The sequence below is a fragment of the Suillus discolor genome (genome assembly GCF_016758755.1).
Source record: "Suillus discolor strain FC423 chromosome Unknown F5147scaffold_52, whole genome shotgun sequence".
NCBI classification, from domain to species: Eukaryota; Fungi; Basidiomycota; class Agaricomycetes; order Boletales; family Suillaceae; genus Suillus; species Suillus discolor.
In genome coordinates, this window is record NW_024541299.1 from 179,705 (window position 1) to 192,379 (window position 12,675).

The window sequence follows — 12,675 nt, forward strand, 5'->3', positions numbered from 1 at the left end:
AGATATGTCATGAATGCACTATGATTCGAGAATCATAGGAAAACTCGCGTTGCTCTCGAGTCATCTCTCATGATAGATTCATACCTTTGCTGCAACCAAATTTAGCTCCCGATTACATCAACTCGCAGGAACTCACATTTAGTCGTCATTTTTGTTTCGTTTTTGGATACGGTAGTTATATCCATGCCAGCAGTTTGATGGAATTATGTGTCCTCCTGGGAAGCAGGGGGTGAACAGACACCGAAAATGAGCAAGGGCAGAAGCTTACACTTGACCGCCATCCTCAAGTACGAAAAGGTAGAAATGGTCGCTCATGAACTTCCCCCAAGCGTTATTCGCATAGCCAGCCCGAGTCCTCTTTGTTCCATATGTCATAAGCCCGTGTTTTGTAGTCGAACAACTCCCAATCAGCCGCTCAAATGCCAATTTTCGAAATGCTTACGTCTGTACGGTTTTGACTAGGGCGACCTTTTAGAAATCGAATGGTTGAACGAACAAGCGGGAGGCCCTAGAGGATACATCGGTCTTCGATAGTCAGGGTTAATTATATGTTGGCTGTGAATTTTTTGACTTGCTACTTGGTCCCCATAACTCTGGTCCCTTGAAACTATCGCATTGACATTGACCACTATAGGGTATTTGTCGTCAACGGGAAGGAGGTAATGTTCATTCCTACTAGCCAGGACAGTGTTTAAAGGCCCTGAAATGAGGTGTTTGTACCAGACTTCGTACCGGTAAGAGTCCCGGTCGCATAGATCATGAAAGGGAGATCCTCTTTATACATTTCAAGTATTTCGCCGGGATCGTGGTAGACCGCAATGATACTAAACCTCTGAGTACATGCGCTCATAACGAGCCAGCAGAGTATGAATGGGGGTGCTTGCGCTCCCATTCTTCGAGCAGGAACTCATGAACGGCAGCAATCGGAGCTAATAAAACGTTCCAACCTTTTGAATATCTCTCAGCTCAAGAGTTAAAAAACTATGGAAGAAACCCCTTCGTGGTTTCGTGGCTTTTTGGACTTGACAACTATCCCCTTCCTCTATTTCAGAGTGAAAGAACTAGAGGAAGCCGTCGAGTGATGGATACCGTAGACGGTGGAGTACAAGGGACAACCTGCACAGCACTTTCCGGAATGTGTCGACTCCGGCAGGAGGACTGATTTGTGTTGGATCCTCGGTCTTTCATTCTGATGGAACAAATGAGACTGGTGGGGCGCAAAAAGATGACGAGGGTACCTCCAACTGAACAGCCTTTCGAGTTCTTGAACAGAAGTGGAAAAGGCGACAAGGCTCGTGATATCTTCATTGGAGAGCAATGTGTTTTTCTGAGTATCATCCTCGGCCAAAAGTTCAGCAACGGGTTTGGAACAGGTTTTGCATTAGAACACCGGACCAAAGTTACAGAGTGAGCGATAGAATGAGGATGCTCTTGAAAGATGCCTGTAGACTAATTTTGAAGCTAGGGTTGCTGATGCAAGACGACCAAAGTCAGGAAGGGATGTCAGAACATACGCTGAAAGACCCGTGTTCACGAAGGAGGTTGAACCGAGTTCTCCATCTGTGCACTTTAGGGGGTCATGAAGCGTTGTGCACATGTAGGCCGTTCGTTCGTTCAAGGCACAGCAAAACCACAGACGGGCTTTGAAGACTACGTTGCATTACGACAGTGAGCTCGTTATAGGTGTCCAATGGTAAGTGGCTCACATTGGTCAAACGAGTTATATGTCCGGACTTTTCCGAACAAGGTGCTCCAAACACGCATAACAGCTTTTGCAAGATGTCATTTCCATATACCTAGTTCCGTTAACTCAAGAACCCACCTTATCGCTGTCGTTGTGTTTCCTCCCGTTCCCAGGAGGCTTGCATTATGATGGCTCGCGCGTCCTTAGTCTTATTGCTCCTTTTCTTTGTAATTCAAGTCTATGCGCAACCATTCAGCTTCCTTCGCAAACTATCCGCGACCTCCCAAGAGGGCAGTTGGTTGTGGGGTTGGGTTTGGGGCGCTGAGAGCTCTGTTTCTGTGGTGGATCGGTCACCGCCTCTAACCTTCCGTTCAAGGCCTGCGTCTTTTGGTCGGGAACTCAAGGAGCCACTCTTAGGTTATGTCATTCCACTGTCCTCATTCACGACTCCATGCCCTGGCAACGATACCTCACTGGTAGACCGTCATTTGAATTTGGGGTGCCCGAAGTTATGCATATATGGTCCCCACCAACCGGATCCAAGCGAGTCTTGGATCGCGCTACTGCAGAGAGGTCAATGCTCCTTCGTGGACAAAGTGAGTGTGCTCGTCCAGAATACTCGACCCGATTTTCTGATATCGTGTTAGGTCAGGGAATCACAGAGACTGGGTGCCAAGGCCGTTGTCATCGGGGGCCAAGATCCCGACATCAGCGGTCAGCCAGACATGCTTGTTAATATGTATAGTACAGGTTCGCTCTTTTCTCATGCAACCATCGAACCACAGTTGAAGTGTTCCAGGCGACGCTTCTGACGTCGAAATTGCTTCTACCTACATCACATGGTCGGATTACAAGGAATTATCTTCGTTAATACGCTCGTCTACGACCTCTCATGCCGGCTTACAAACGCTTTCACTTTTGATCACGACTCAATACTCAGCTTGGGAATGGTATTCGTGAGTTTCGATGTCCTCTCGCAGTTCGCTGCTCAAAGTCGACCATTCAGCCCAATATTAACATTCATCGTCATCCTAATACTCCCCTCTTGTCTCACATTCGTCACACTTCTCATCCATCGCATCCGCATGGCTCGTGCAGCACAACGTGATCGTGCTCCGGAAAATGTTGTCAAAGGTTTTCCATGGCGGGTCTGGAATGGCACTGCATGGGAGAAACATGAGGGAACCACGACACATGGAGCCCATTCAATCGGGGCACACGATACTGATCTGGAGTCGGGTCCTTCAGATCATAGTGCATCGTCGCCCTCCACATCTCATGAAGCACTGAACCATGCGCCGATACCATGGTGCGAGTCGCAGGCGGAATGTGCCATCTGTTTATCGGAATTTGTCAAAGGAGATTGCGTCCGGGAGCTGCCGTGCCATCACATCTTCCATCTGGAGGAAGTTGATTCGTGGTTGATCAACCGGAAGAAATTGGTAGGGTATTGCGTCTCAAATCATTTGGGGCATGGCGATTCTTACTTGTTCACAGTGTCCTGTCTGCAAAGCAGATGTCACCCGACCCTGGCATCTTTCCCAAGCAAATAAACCGCATGCTGCACCTGCTAATGAACAGGGTTCTGATTCTGATGCAGTATCTTCGTCTGTTATTACGCCTCCCATTACGGAACTGACACCCCTGCTTCGCGACCGCAGCGGGAGCACCGGCTCATGACATGAAATGATGATGATCGTGTTGAATTATTTTGTATGATATATGATAAGGCGGCCTCTCGGGTTCTCTTCTAGTTTGCTCTGCGCATCGCGCACTGCGGTGTACCGTGTTTTTCAGTTGTCGTACCATGTGCTCGTCAATAATACCGATGTACTCTTACCAGTCTGTAACTCGAGGCGATAATCACTGATCAGTAACGTAAGTACTCGTGGTGGAGTCAATATTAAAACCTGTTGCCAAATTGAGTTTACTTAAGCTTGTAGTTTGTTGTACAGTGTGGTTTTGTAACCCACTGTGTCCGATGACCGCCAGTCTCATTTGCGCCCAGGGACAAAAAGATAAGGTACGTATGGACGCACTTTGTTATATCCTTCAAGCTGCATAATTGGCAAAACAGGAACATATACGGGCCAAGCTCCGGAGCTATAGCCTCATTATGGGTCTTTCTCTTATTGTTGTTATTTTTGCACTTCAACGTGTTCCATTTAGTAAGTCTGTTTGTTCGAGCCAAGAGAGTTCATAATATTTAGAGAATGAACACATGGCTAGAAAGCTAACTGCACCGGCGGTGAGTTTTGCATCGATGACCCTCTTTATTTCTACCAGAGTCCAGACCGGGGCTAAGCCGGTTTCGGATTTAACCATTGTGCGCGATTCAAGTTCGCAACTGAAAAGTCGCGGTTTATGAGCATCTTTGTCTCACTTGGTCGTCACTTGTGTCTTTATTGGAGGGATCGTGAATAGCGGACCCTCTTGTAGACTCTGATAATAACCAGACTTAGGCGCCGTTGCATCTCATCTTCCTTAACAAACACAGTGTTTTCTCTTTATCTTTCTATCTAAATGGCCAAGGCTTCCCGCATCACCTTTAACTTCGGTGAGTATACGTCAGACAATTTGGCGCTTGCATCAGTGCCGACAGTGGCCCAGGCAGTGACGCAGAAGTGCGATTTCCTTACATACCAGCTAAGGAGAAGAAAATGCATTTACAGTCGTCGACACTTTGTCGCTACTATGCAACCGGAAGTTGTCGGCGTGCATCAGCGTGCCGTTTTGTGCATATGCAACCAGAGAGTGTCCCACAAGGCATGATGTCTCTATGTTTGCTTCGTCTCCCGCGGACTTACATCGCAGAAACCCCGCCATCAGAGAATGCTTATTCTTATGAACAAGCCGTGCACACGAGAATATGTCGCTACTACGCCGCCGGACATTGTCGACGTGGTTCAACATGCCATTTTGTGCATTCGCTACCGGAGAGTGTGCCACAAGGTATGGTGTCTCCAGTGTTTGGTCCGTCTCCCACAGGCTTATATACAAGGATCCCAAAGGAGTCCCGCCATTAGTGTATACTTACCACAGCAGACACGAGGTACACACGAGAACACCACTCAAGGGGTGGGACCAAGACATCGGCCATAGCCATGGCTACACAGCGCATGCCACATACACAGTAGCCCCGCATGTGGAACCATACCGCTTCGACACGAGAGGCGCCTTTGACAATTCCAGCGATGTGTCTTCGAACTCCAGCCCGTCTGATCAGAGTTTGAATGCCGCATTCCAAGTCATGACCATCGAAGAACCCGTCTCTTCAGAATATCTTCCTTCTGCGTTCTCACAATCGTCACCAAGCTTACAATATCCCAACAACGCGGGAACACGCTGTGGCAATGTGGCATACCCTGGTTACGATCGAGGATATACTCTAACTGGTTTGAAACCTCGAGCCGCCACCTGCAGAAAAGCAGAGCAGGCGAAGGAGAAGCAAACCCTATATAGGAGTGAGTTTTTCCGATAGCTACTTTCCGCCATGGTTGGTTGCTCATCATTACAAAACAGCTAAACCTTGCAAATTCTTCTCAGCACGCAAAACCTGTCCTAAGGGCAATAAATGCAGGTTGTACGTGCTCTCTTGATGTAATATCTTTTTTTTGATAAAGCCATCACAGTTTTCATGATGTAGAGAAAATTAAACGGGCAAGAAAAGCCAATAATCAGGCCCGTGAGATAGCGTCATCTCACTTGCCTCCGAAACCGCATTCACCTCAGGAAGAGCTCAAGGCACACGATTATTATCCTATTACCTGGCGAGTGATTGGTGGTGGTGTAATGATGGGTGGGTATAGTATGTGCTCCATAGTCGGTAGCAATTATTTTATTGACACATGTCCCACAGGACTACCTTGCAAGGCATTCGCAGCAGGCTACTGCCCCAACGGCAAACATTGCAAGCTGGCCCATGAGACTGAGGCCTGGACTTCTGGTAAGTTTCTGATCTAGTACCATTCACGTGAATTACTCACTGAAGAACGGGGCTTGAGCAGAGAATGGTATTGTGGAACTTAAGACACAAACATCGGCGACGTCTGTGGCGGTGCCATCCTCTGCAAAGCAATCGATAGATTCAAGTGTTGAATCAAAGTGCAGGGCAGTATGCACCGACTACTCTGATTCATCTCATACTATGCACGACACCGACGGAGGCACATCTGGTAGTACGAACGATACAGAGGAATCTATGGCTGCTTCAAATTCAAACAACGCCGTTCCCTCTCGACGTCGACGTACCAGATCGATGTCTATGCCGACTTCGCCGTCGGTTCTCAGGGCTTCTCATGTGAGCGCTGTCTGCATGCTTGACAATTCAACTAACGTACCCCGAAAGATTTTCGCAGAGTTTTGACTGCTAATTTTGAAAGGATAACAATTGCTGTCGCCCGATTTGATGATTCTAAGGAATATTCACATGGATGGAAGTGGTTGGCTGGGAGCTTACCGGATTTTGAGGGTTCAAGAATGTTGTAGCATATATGTATCATTAAGAACGATGGACTGGCGCGGCTGGCAATGTGCCTGCCTCTGGTAGACGGAAGCTGGTGTGGATGATCATGCTAGTACCTACGACAACGCCCTACCCCTACTGACTAAGCTACGCAAACACCCACCTGCCACCCCCCGCTGGAGGAGTACCCCACTCCAACGAGATTGAGACTGGGCCCTTACATTTCGAGGCCATGGATATGTATATGAGGGCTCAGAAGCTCAGCGCTCAGTATCAAATCGCATGCTACTAGTATCGCTTACGCACTGTACTAGTAGATCCACTGAACTGCTACATTCGCCGCCACTAGCCTCTTGAGAAAGCAATGGCAGGCCGCAGTATCCTGGTACTCGACCGTAAAGTTATGAGTCTGCTTATATCCAGGCACTAGTTGGTACAACCTTAGCTAAGTCACTATCATGTAGTGCCCCGTTGCGATGGCGGTTGTAAATTCATCTCCGAATTATTTGTATAATTCTTCGTATCAGTCTGGCCCTTCTCTCGAGCCTTGGACTTGAAACTAGCTTCCGATTATACTGCGGCCTGCCCAATGGACACATGTATGCTATGCAAGCATTGCTGCCTCTCAACAAGGGGTATGAATATACCATTCGAGGCTGCTCGAGTGTGGTCCAAGTCAGCCACACTTCAAACCAGGTACAATTCAGACAGTTCTATTCTGCATGATAATACTTGAAAAGAATGCTCTTTTGGTTGGTGACAAATGTTCCGCCATTGCAGCAAATATAGTAAGACGGTCTCCCAACGACTCCCGGGTAATAATGCAATACTGCTTAGAGAACCAATAACCTGACCAGGAGATATAAGCTAGTCATTAATAGATAGATTAGTAAACAGGCCAGGAACTTAGTGGGAATGTGAACTTACTACGTATAAATAATAGATAATAGACTATGCGGAAGAGAGCCGTGCGCAGCGGGCTGATCTTGTAAATAATCGGTCCCAGCCATGCTACCAAGTCACTGCGTGATCCGACCATGGGTCTGTCACCAGACGAATCGGATGGAAGTATTTTGACGCAAGAAGTGGGCATTTGAGTGGCTGCAGGGGTTCCAGGGAGAGCACAATAAAATCCTAAACATAATGTCAACAGGGAAATCATAAGGACCATGGCTCAAGTCTCACTTTAACCGAAAGCGGGTTTGTTGCGAAGCTTCCGACCGTGACATCTTCGGTACATCGCAGTTCCCCATCCCAGTCCAAGCAGTCAATGCCCTCCCCAAGAGGAACGTTGCGATATGAGTGATGATTGTCGGGTAGAGGTGAGGAGTATGTCAATTTGCCTTCTCCTATTATTCGTTTGGACACCTTTTGTTTTTCGAAGACTTTGACAACTACTTGGCGGAGTAAGTAGACGCGGATGTTGATTTTTCCTGAGGGGAGCACAGGAAGGCTGTGATCAGGTGCAAATTTGTCCAAGAATGGAGCTAGTGAACTCGATGGGGCACGCAATTGGAGGTGGAACGGTATGGTCTCAGAAAATGGATAGACCTGTACTGAAGGAATAAAGAGCTATCACAGCAGTTAGAAACATGAGGACACCACAATCTGAAAGACTTACAAGACATTGTACCGGCGCGAGCCTAGAACTCTGTGTTGCATTCATGGTGGAGAGTACTTGATGCCATTCTTCGGGGGAGCTCTTCACCGTGGTCATGAACGGCACGTCGCTCGGAAGCATGGATGTGTGTGGGCGAGAACGTGGATGATAGCATACGGGTACCACGAGGCTGTAAATTGTGGAATCAGGGAATGTGAATTTTGAACACTGCTACTCGTACTCACGAATCATTAGAAGATAAGAATCGCCGAGGCCTTGAGACTACGACGCTGAGAGTGTAAGAGCACGTCGCAAATTTGTTCTCAAATGAGGGGGGTAAAGGTTGCGGTTGACATCCATCCATGAAAATAGAAGGACAGGATATTGCAAACGGTAGGTTCCTAGGACAAGGACTACCGGCAGTGGACGAAGAACTCCACAAAGAATACGATTCAGATACAACCAATGTGGTGATGGCTGCCCCTGATGTCTCAAGACGAAGATGACCCTCGAGCTATTGGGGAAAATAAGATAAATGTTAATTTGAAGAAAGATGTAAACTCTACCTTCAAGGTGACCTCTACGAGGCCTTCTGAACTTCGCAAAAATATGTGACCTCGAACGCGTCCATTTCTTCCGTAAACAGGCGTTATGCTCCCTAGCGGTTGATCTTTTAAAACAAGTGTGATGCTGTCTGTTATTCTACGAAAGACTCCGATGTTCTGAGTTTGTAGAGACCGTCGTCGAGTCTCCTCAACCGTTTGCTCCCCTGGGAGAAGCTGTGTCGAGTATGACGGCGATGGTGGGGAAGGAGTATATGAAGGGGGAATAGACTCCATTTTGATCTTGAGGTATGAGGCGTTGAATCTCTTTCATGGCTCTGTCAATGGTGTTTATAACAGCGCAAGAGTCAATCTCGGCGTTGACTCATGTACGCGTCATCCTGGTTCAAAAGTCATCCACATACTGCACAGTCCGGGACCGCAGTCATTGTCTTGTAAAGATAGTTGTCTAGCTAGGTGGGCTGTGGCGGAGGTTTGATGCAGATTGACTCATGTGCCAACGGGCAGTTGATAGTAAAACGGACTTGGTATACGCCCAGACTTGATGAATTATGTAAGCGCCAATCAAAATTAAACGCGCAGCACGTAACTATAATAATCCCGAAATTCTGTCCATTTTGGCCCTTCTACCACGGTGCGCTGAGATTGCTATTAGGCCTTTACTGTATTCCTCTGACTAGGCGCCGCCACACGACCTTCGAGTCATCTCCAGGTCCTCGTAACCCCCGCGATAAAGTCCCTATATTTGGCGGACCAAGGATGTAGTGCTTCTTACGGGCAGATAACTCATTCTGAGACAAAGGGCACAACTCGCGCCTCACTTCGGACCTCTTTGCGGTGTTCTACAGTATCAATATCTAATCCTTTCGGGTCTTGTACTCTGCTTCAGCCACTCGCCACTTAGATCTGACACCATGTATATATACTACTTCTTTAAGGCGACCTCCATCTGGACCGCGTGAACCTTTCTCACTATTCTACCATTTTGATAGCAATGGAGGTCAACAATGACTACGATTTTTCACTTCCAATGGCGTCGTTGCTTCGGGCTGGTACGTCCAAGGCTCATGAATCCGCAGAGCATAGTCAAGGCGGCGTCCGGCTCGCAAAGGGTGAGCTGGACAAGCAAGAATACGTGTATTTCTTGATGATGCTGTGGCACGTATACGCGTAAGCTTCATTCCAGTCACGTTTCATACTATGTGTTGACTCACACTCAGCGAACTTGAGCGAGGTCTAGAGACGCACGCGTCATACCCAACGCTACAACCAACGTATAACCCTACATTGCTTGCCCGCACTCCGAGTCTCTCTCAAGACATATCACATTTACTTGGGGTCCCTGAAGCAGAATGGCAGACGCACCCATCGCACAGCTCGTTGATGGCGTCACCTCCCAAGCCTTTTGTGGAATATACCACGCGCCTCCGAGAGCTTTCTGAGTCTTCAGATCCCACATGTTTACTTGCACATGCTTACGTCCGCTATCTCGGTGACATGAGTGGCGGCCAATTCATACGGCGACGTATAGCCAAGGCATATGACCTAGATGCGGATCGAGGAGATGGTATACAATTTTACGATTTCAAGAAATTGGACAGCAGTGAATCTGCGAATATGGGGGATCTCAAGAAAATCAAGGAATGGTACAGAGATGGACTGAACGCTGGTATTGGTGATGATACCACATTGAAAGGTTTATACATCGTCTTTGGGTTACTTTCGTTTTCTGAACTTTGATTCGCCAGCGGCCGTATTGGAAGAGGCCAACAAGGCCTTCAAGCTGAATGCCAGTATCTTCGATCTACTGTCAGGGGAGGGGCGAATTCAGGAACCACAGCAGCCAGCTGTCTCAGTGCCGAAACAGGCTAAGGCACTATATGACCCAATATTAGTTTCTTTCGGTGGCCTCCTTTCAGTGGCAATGACTGTGGGCCTGGCTCATGTCATATATATGGGCGCTAGCACCACCAGTACTAGTGGCAATTGCGTGCTCAGGGGTGCTGAGTATTGGTTACGAAGCATTCTGTCGATTGCATAATGATTCCGAGATGCATTTTAACGAATGGGATGGTTTGGAATGGGCATTCTAGATCTCAAGTTGTAGCATACATATCGTCATAAGACAGGCTTGCGTGTACATACTATAATGACAGTTTCATGAAATGGCCCTGCTATTGGATATATTTGAGATCTGAACATTGTCAAAGTTACGAATACAGACAATGAACAGAAGTAGCCAGCTACTATTAGTGTCCTGCAGCTGAAGTAGACTAAATCTATTAGACTACATATAGTTCGTTTGGCAAATATCATCGACTTCTTGTGAATGCATCCTTTCCACCATAGTCCTCCTCAAAATCGACGGTCGACCCACGCATCGGTTGCATAACAAGACTCGCCGTACTCTGGGAGTCATGCAACTGCGCATAGGGACCGCTCTTAAAACCGTCCACAGAAGCAGCCCCCCCATTCTGTTGTGCAGCCTTCTTGGCAGCTCTCTTTGCCATCCGCTTGCGGCGACAGCAACAACGCCACACGCAATAGCTTATGAGGAGAATCAAGAGCACCAGGCCTCCAACAACGATATAAGGCCAACGACTTAGAACCAGTTCTTCGTATGCTTGCTTTTTCTCCGCAGCGCTCTCAGGCGAATGTTGTTCCTGTGATGCAGGAAGTAGGGCGTATTGAGAAGAGTTAATTGTGTTTTGCCCGTTCAGCCGGACCTGAATGAAGTCGTTGACAGCAGATTCGATGTTCGTGAGCGGGAGCAATTGGACGTAGGGATTATTGGAATTTGAGCCGCCGGTGATGAAATTTCCATAATTAATCAGGGTGTATGTGTTCCGCACTGCGAATGTGTCAAACAAGTACTGTCAGAACAGGTCGACAACCTACGGAAAGCCATTCCCAAAATCATATCATACTCTCCAAGAAGACTAAATGCAGAAGTGACTGGTTGGAACTATTTGGAAGGTCCAGATTTAAAACAACTTCGTGTTATGCAGAACTGTCACATACCGTTCCCAGGCAAGCGGGGTTTCCATTCGAGAAGATCACCCCAAAGTCACTCGATGATACATCGAGTGGGTGAATAGGATATGAAACGCCCCCAAAATTGAAGGTAACATTAATAAGTTGCTCGCAAGGGACTAGCCAAGCTTCGTTTGCAACCGACCATTCGGCACCCTGTACACGCCCATAAATGGCGTCCGACACCGTTCGAGGCACTTGAGGCAGAGTGAAGCCAGAGTCTAAAACTCCCACTATTGTGCCGTCAGGAGCTTTTGGGGCAATCGATGAATATTTTATCGGCTGTCCGTCAGGCCCAATGATGCCATTATTCTTGTCTGTTACAATCTGCCAATGCTGGTCAACATTAGTCACTCTGTAAACCTTCTCAATCGACAAATGTGGCATGCTGGTAATATTCTCGAATCCTGGAACGAGTTCTCCGATGGTGAACTGGCCAGTGATATTACTCCCTGGGTCTCCTTTGCGACTGAGCATCATAGTTATGTAGTCATTTGACGATGTTTGTTCGAAAATTCTGTTCATCGGGTTATTCCCCGAATTTCCGTCGAGTTTCTTGTATATCGAGGAACCAGAATTTGGGCCAAGGCCGATGAGACCGTCATACCCTTCCGAATGAATATTTGTGGAGAAAGATGATACATTTGCAACAAGGACTGTACCGGATGTCAGAAACCGAAGCGGTCATACAAAAAAGGACACTGACGGAATGCCTGGTCGCTGACAGATTGCCCAGCAAATTCAAAAGGTGCAGTATAGATGTCGCCTGGCTGTGGGCGTAATGAATCGTGAGAGCTATAACTTTGAGCGACTGACCAGCAGCTGTTCCAACGGCGTATGAAAGTTTCAGAGAGCTACCTGTGTCTGTTGCTCCAGGTATGGAGCCGGTCACCCATAGATCAGAGCTGTAAACGGGCAAATAAACAAATACCCGCAATTGCTGTGAAATTTGTATTACCTTCCCGTATCCAGCATCACGGATATGTTTTGACCACCAAGCATGATATTTGTGTAGTAGAAAGAGTTTTGCGTGTTCCCGACAGGTACTATGCCATTGGAAGATGATTGACGAGAGAAATGGGTGGTTGGGTTGTTAGCAGGAGTTTGAACGTGGACATCGAAAGGGATTCGGAGAGCAAGGACAGAAATCGTCGAACACAACGAAGAAACAAAAGAAAGTGTGATGAAGGAGTGCATCATGACGCCACCAAAGCGTTAATAATATGTTAGCCTGCACGGCGTGGAGGAGGATGGAAACGAGAACGTATGTAACTTGATGTAATGAAATTAAATCTTGTGTGGGATCAATTGGGGATCAAACCATCAACCG

At 47.4% G+C, this 12,675-nt stretch overlaps 5 protein-coding genes across 5 annotated transcripts; 3 read left to right on the forward strand and 2 right to left on the reverse strand.

Moving 5' to 3' along the window:
- The first annotated feature begins 1,755 nt into the window (after positions 1-1,755).
- On the forward strand, positions 1,756-3,605 carry F5147DRAFT_709712 (uncharacterized protein). Its single transcript, XM_041438223.1, has 5 exons — positions 1,756-2,280; positions 2,332-2,434; positions 2,484-2,640; positions 2,691-3,126; positions 3,182-3,605. Exons 1-5 carry the CDS (start codon positions 1,870-1,872, stop codon positions 3,362-3,364), a joined length of 1,290 nt encoding a protein of 429 aa, XP_041289724.1. The 5' UTR covers positions 1,756-1,869; the 3' UTR covers positions 3,365-3,605.
- Positions 3,606-4,219: 614 nt separating this feature from the next.
- Positions 4,220-6,281, forward strand: F5147DRAFT_709720 (uncharacterized protein). The gene is made up of 8 exons (XM_041438224.1): positions 4,220-4,450; positions 4,514-4,636; positions 4,696-5,148; positions 5,207-5,267; positions 5,317-5,483; positions 5,544-5,630; positions 5,692-5,984; positions 6,033-6,281. Exons 1-8 carry the CDS (start codon positions 4,345-4,347, stop codon positions 6,048-6,050), a joined length of 1,308 nt encoding a protein of 435 aa, XP_041289725.1. The 5' UTR covers positions 4,220-4,344; the 3' UTR covers positions 6,051-6,281.
- Positions 6,282-6,992: 711 nt separating this feature from the next.
- F5147DRAFT_318831 (uncharacterized protein) lies at positions 6,993-8,688 on the reverse strand. The gene is made up of 6 exons (XM_041429204.1): positions 8,316-8,688; positions 7,995-8,263; positions 7,771-7,939; positions 7,335-7,721; positions 7,077-7,283; positions 6,993-7,016 (listed from the first exon to the last, which is right to left on the reverse strand). The coding sequence occupies exons 1-5, from the start codon at positions 8,586-8,588 to the stop codon at positions 7,161-7,163; spliced, it is 1,221 nt and encodes a 406-aa protein (XP_041289726.1). The 5' UTR covers positions 8,589-8,688; the 3' UTR covers positions 6,993-7,016; positions 7,077-7,160.
- A 618-nt stretch (positions 8,689-9,306) lies between these two features.
- On the forward strand, positions 9,307-10,488 carry F5147DRAFT_639965 (uncharacterized protein; the record flags this gene model as incomplete). The annotated part of the gene is made up of 3 exons (XM_041433017.1): positions 9,307-9,482; positions 9,533-10,008; positions 10,061-10,488. The coding sequence occupies 3 exons, from the start codon at positions 9,307-9,309 to the stop codon at positions 10,351-10,353; spliced, it is 945 nt and encodes a 314-aa protein (XP_041289727.1). The 3' UTR covers positions 10,354-10,488.
- F5147DRAFT_709726 (aspartic peptidase domain-containing protein) lies at positions 10,489-12,666 on the reverse strand. Its single transcript, XM_041438225.1, has 6 exons — positions 12,304-12,666; positions 12,162-12,250; positions 12,052-12,111; positions 11,334-12,001; positions 11,211-11,277; positions 10,489-11,163 (listed from the first exon to the last, which is right to left on the reverse strand). The coding sequence occupies exons 1-6, from the start codon at positions 12,543-12,545 to the stop codon at positions 10,625-10,627; spliced, it is 1,665 nt and encodes a 554-aa protein (XP_041289728.1). The 5' UTR covers positions 12,546-12,666; the 3' UTR covers positions 10,489-10,624.
- Between the last annotated feature and the right edge of the window lie 9 nt (positions 12,667-12,675).

Coding starts and splice junctions, on each gene's coding strand:
- F5147DRAFT_709712 (XM_041438223.1), top strand. CDS start 1,870: ATGATGGCTCGCGCGTCCTTAGTCTTATTGCTCCTTTTCTTTGTAATT. Junction 2,281..2,331: donor AATGCTCCTTCGTGGACAAA/GTGAGTGTGCTC, acceptor ATATCGTGTTAG/GTCAGGGAATCACAGAGACT. Junction 2,641..2,690: donor TCAGCTTGGGAATGGTATTC/GTGAGTTTCGAT, acceptor TCGACCATTCAG/CCCAATATTAACATTCATCG.
- F5147DRAFT_709720 (XM_041438224.1), top strand. CDS start 4,345: ATGCATTTACAGTCGTCGACACTTTGTCGCTACTATGCAACCGGAAGT. Junction 5,149..5,206: donor GAAGCAAACCCTATATAGGA/GTGAGTTTTTCC, acceptor ATTACAAAACAG/CTAAACCTTGCAAATTCTTC. Junction 5,268..5,316: donor AAGGGCAATAAATGCAGGTT/GTACGTGCTCTC, acceptor AAGCCATCACAG/TTTTCATGATGTAGAGAAAA.
- F5147DRAFT_318831 (XM_041429204.1), bottom strand. CDS start 8,588: ATGGAGTCTATTCCCCCTTCATATACTCCTTCCCCACCATCGCCGTCA. Junction 7,940..7,994: donor TTCTTATCTTCTAATGATTC/GTGAGTACGAGT, acceptor CACAATTTACAG/CCTCGTGGTACCCGTATGCT. Junction 7,284..7,334: donor CAAACCCGCTTTCGGTTAAA/GTGAGACTTGAG, acceptor CATTATGTTTAG/GATTTTATTGTGCTCTCCCT.
- F5147DRAFT_709726 (XM_041438225.1), bottom strand. CDS start 12,545: ATGATGCACTCCTTCATCACACTTTCTTTTGTTTCTTCGTTGTGTTCG. Junction 12,251..12,303: donor GTGATGCTGGATACGGGAAG/GTAATACAAATT, acceptor GCCCGTTTACAG/CTCTGATCTATGGGTGACCG. Junction 11,164..11,210: donor GATTTTGGGAATGGCTTTCC/GTAGGTTGTCGA, acceptor ACACATTCGCAG/TGCGGAACACATACACCCTG.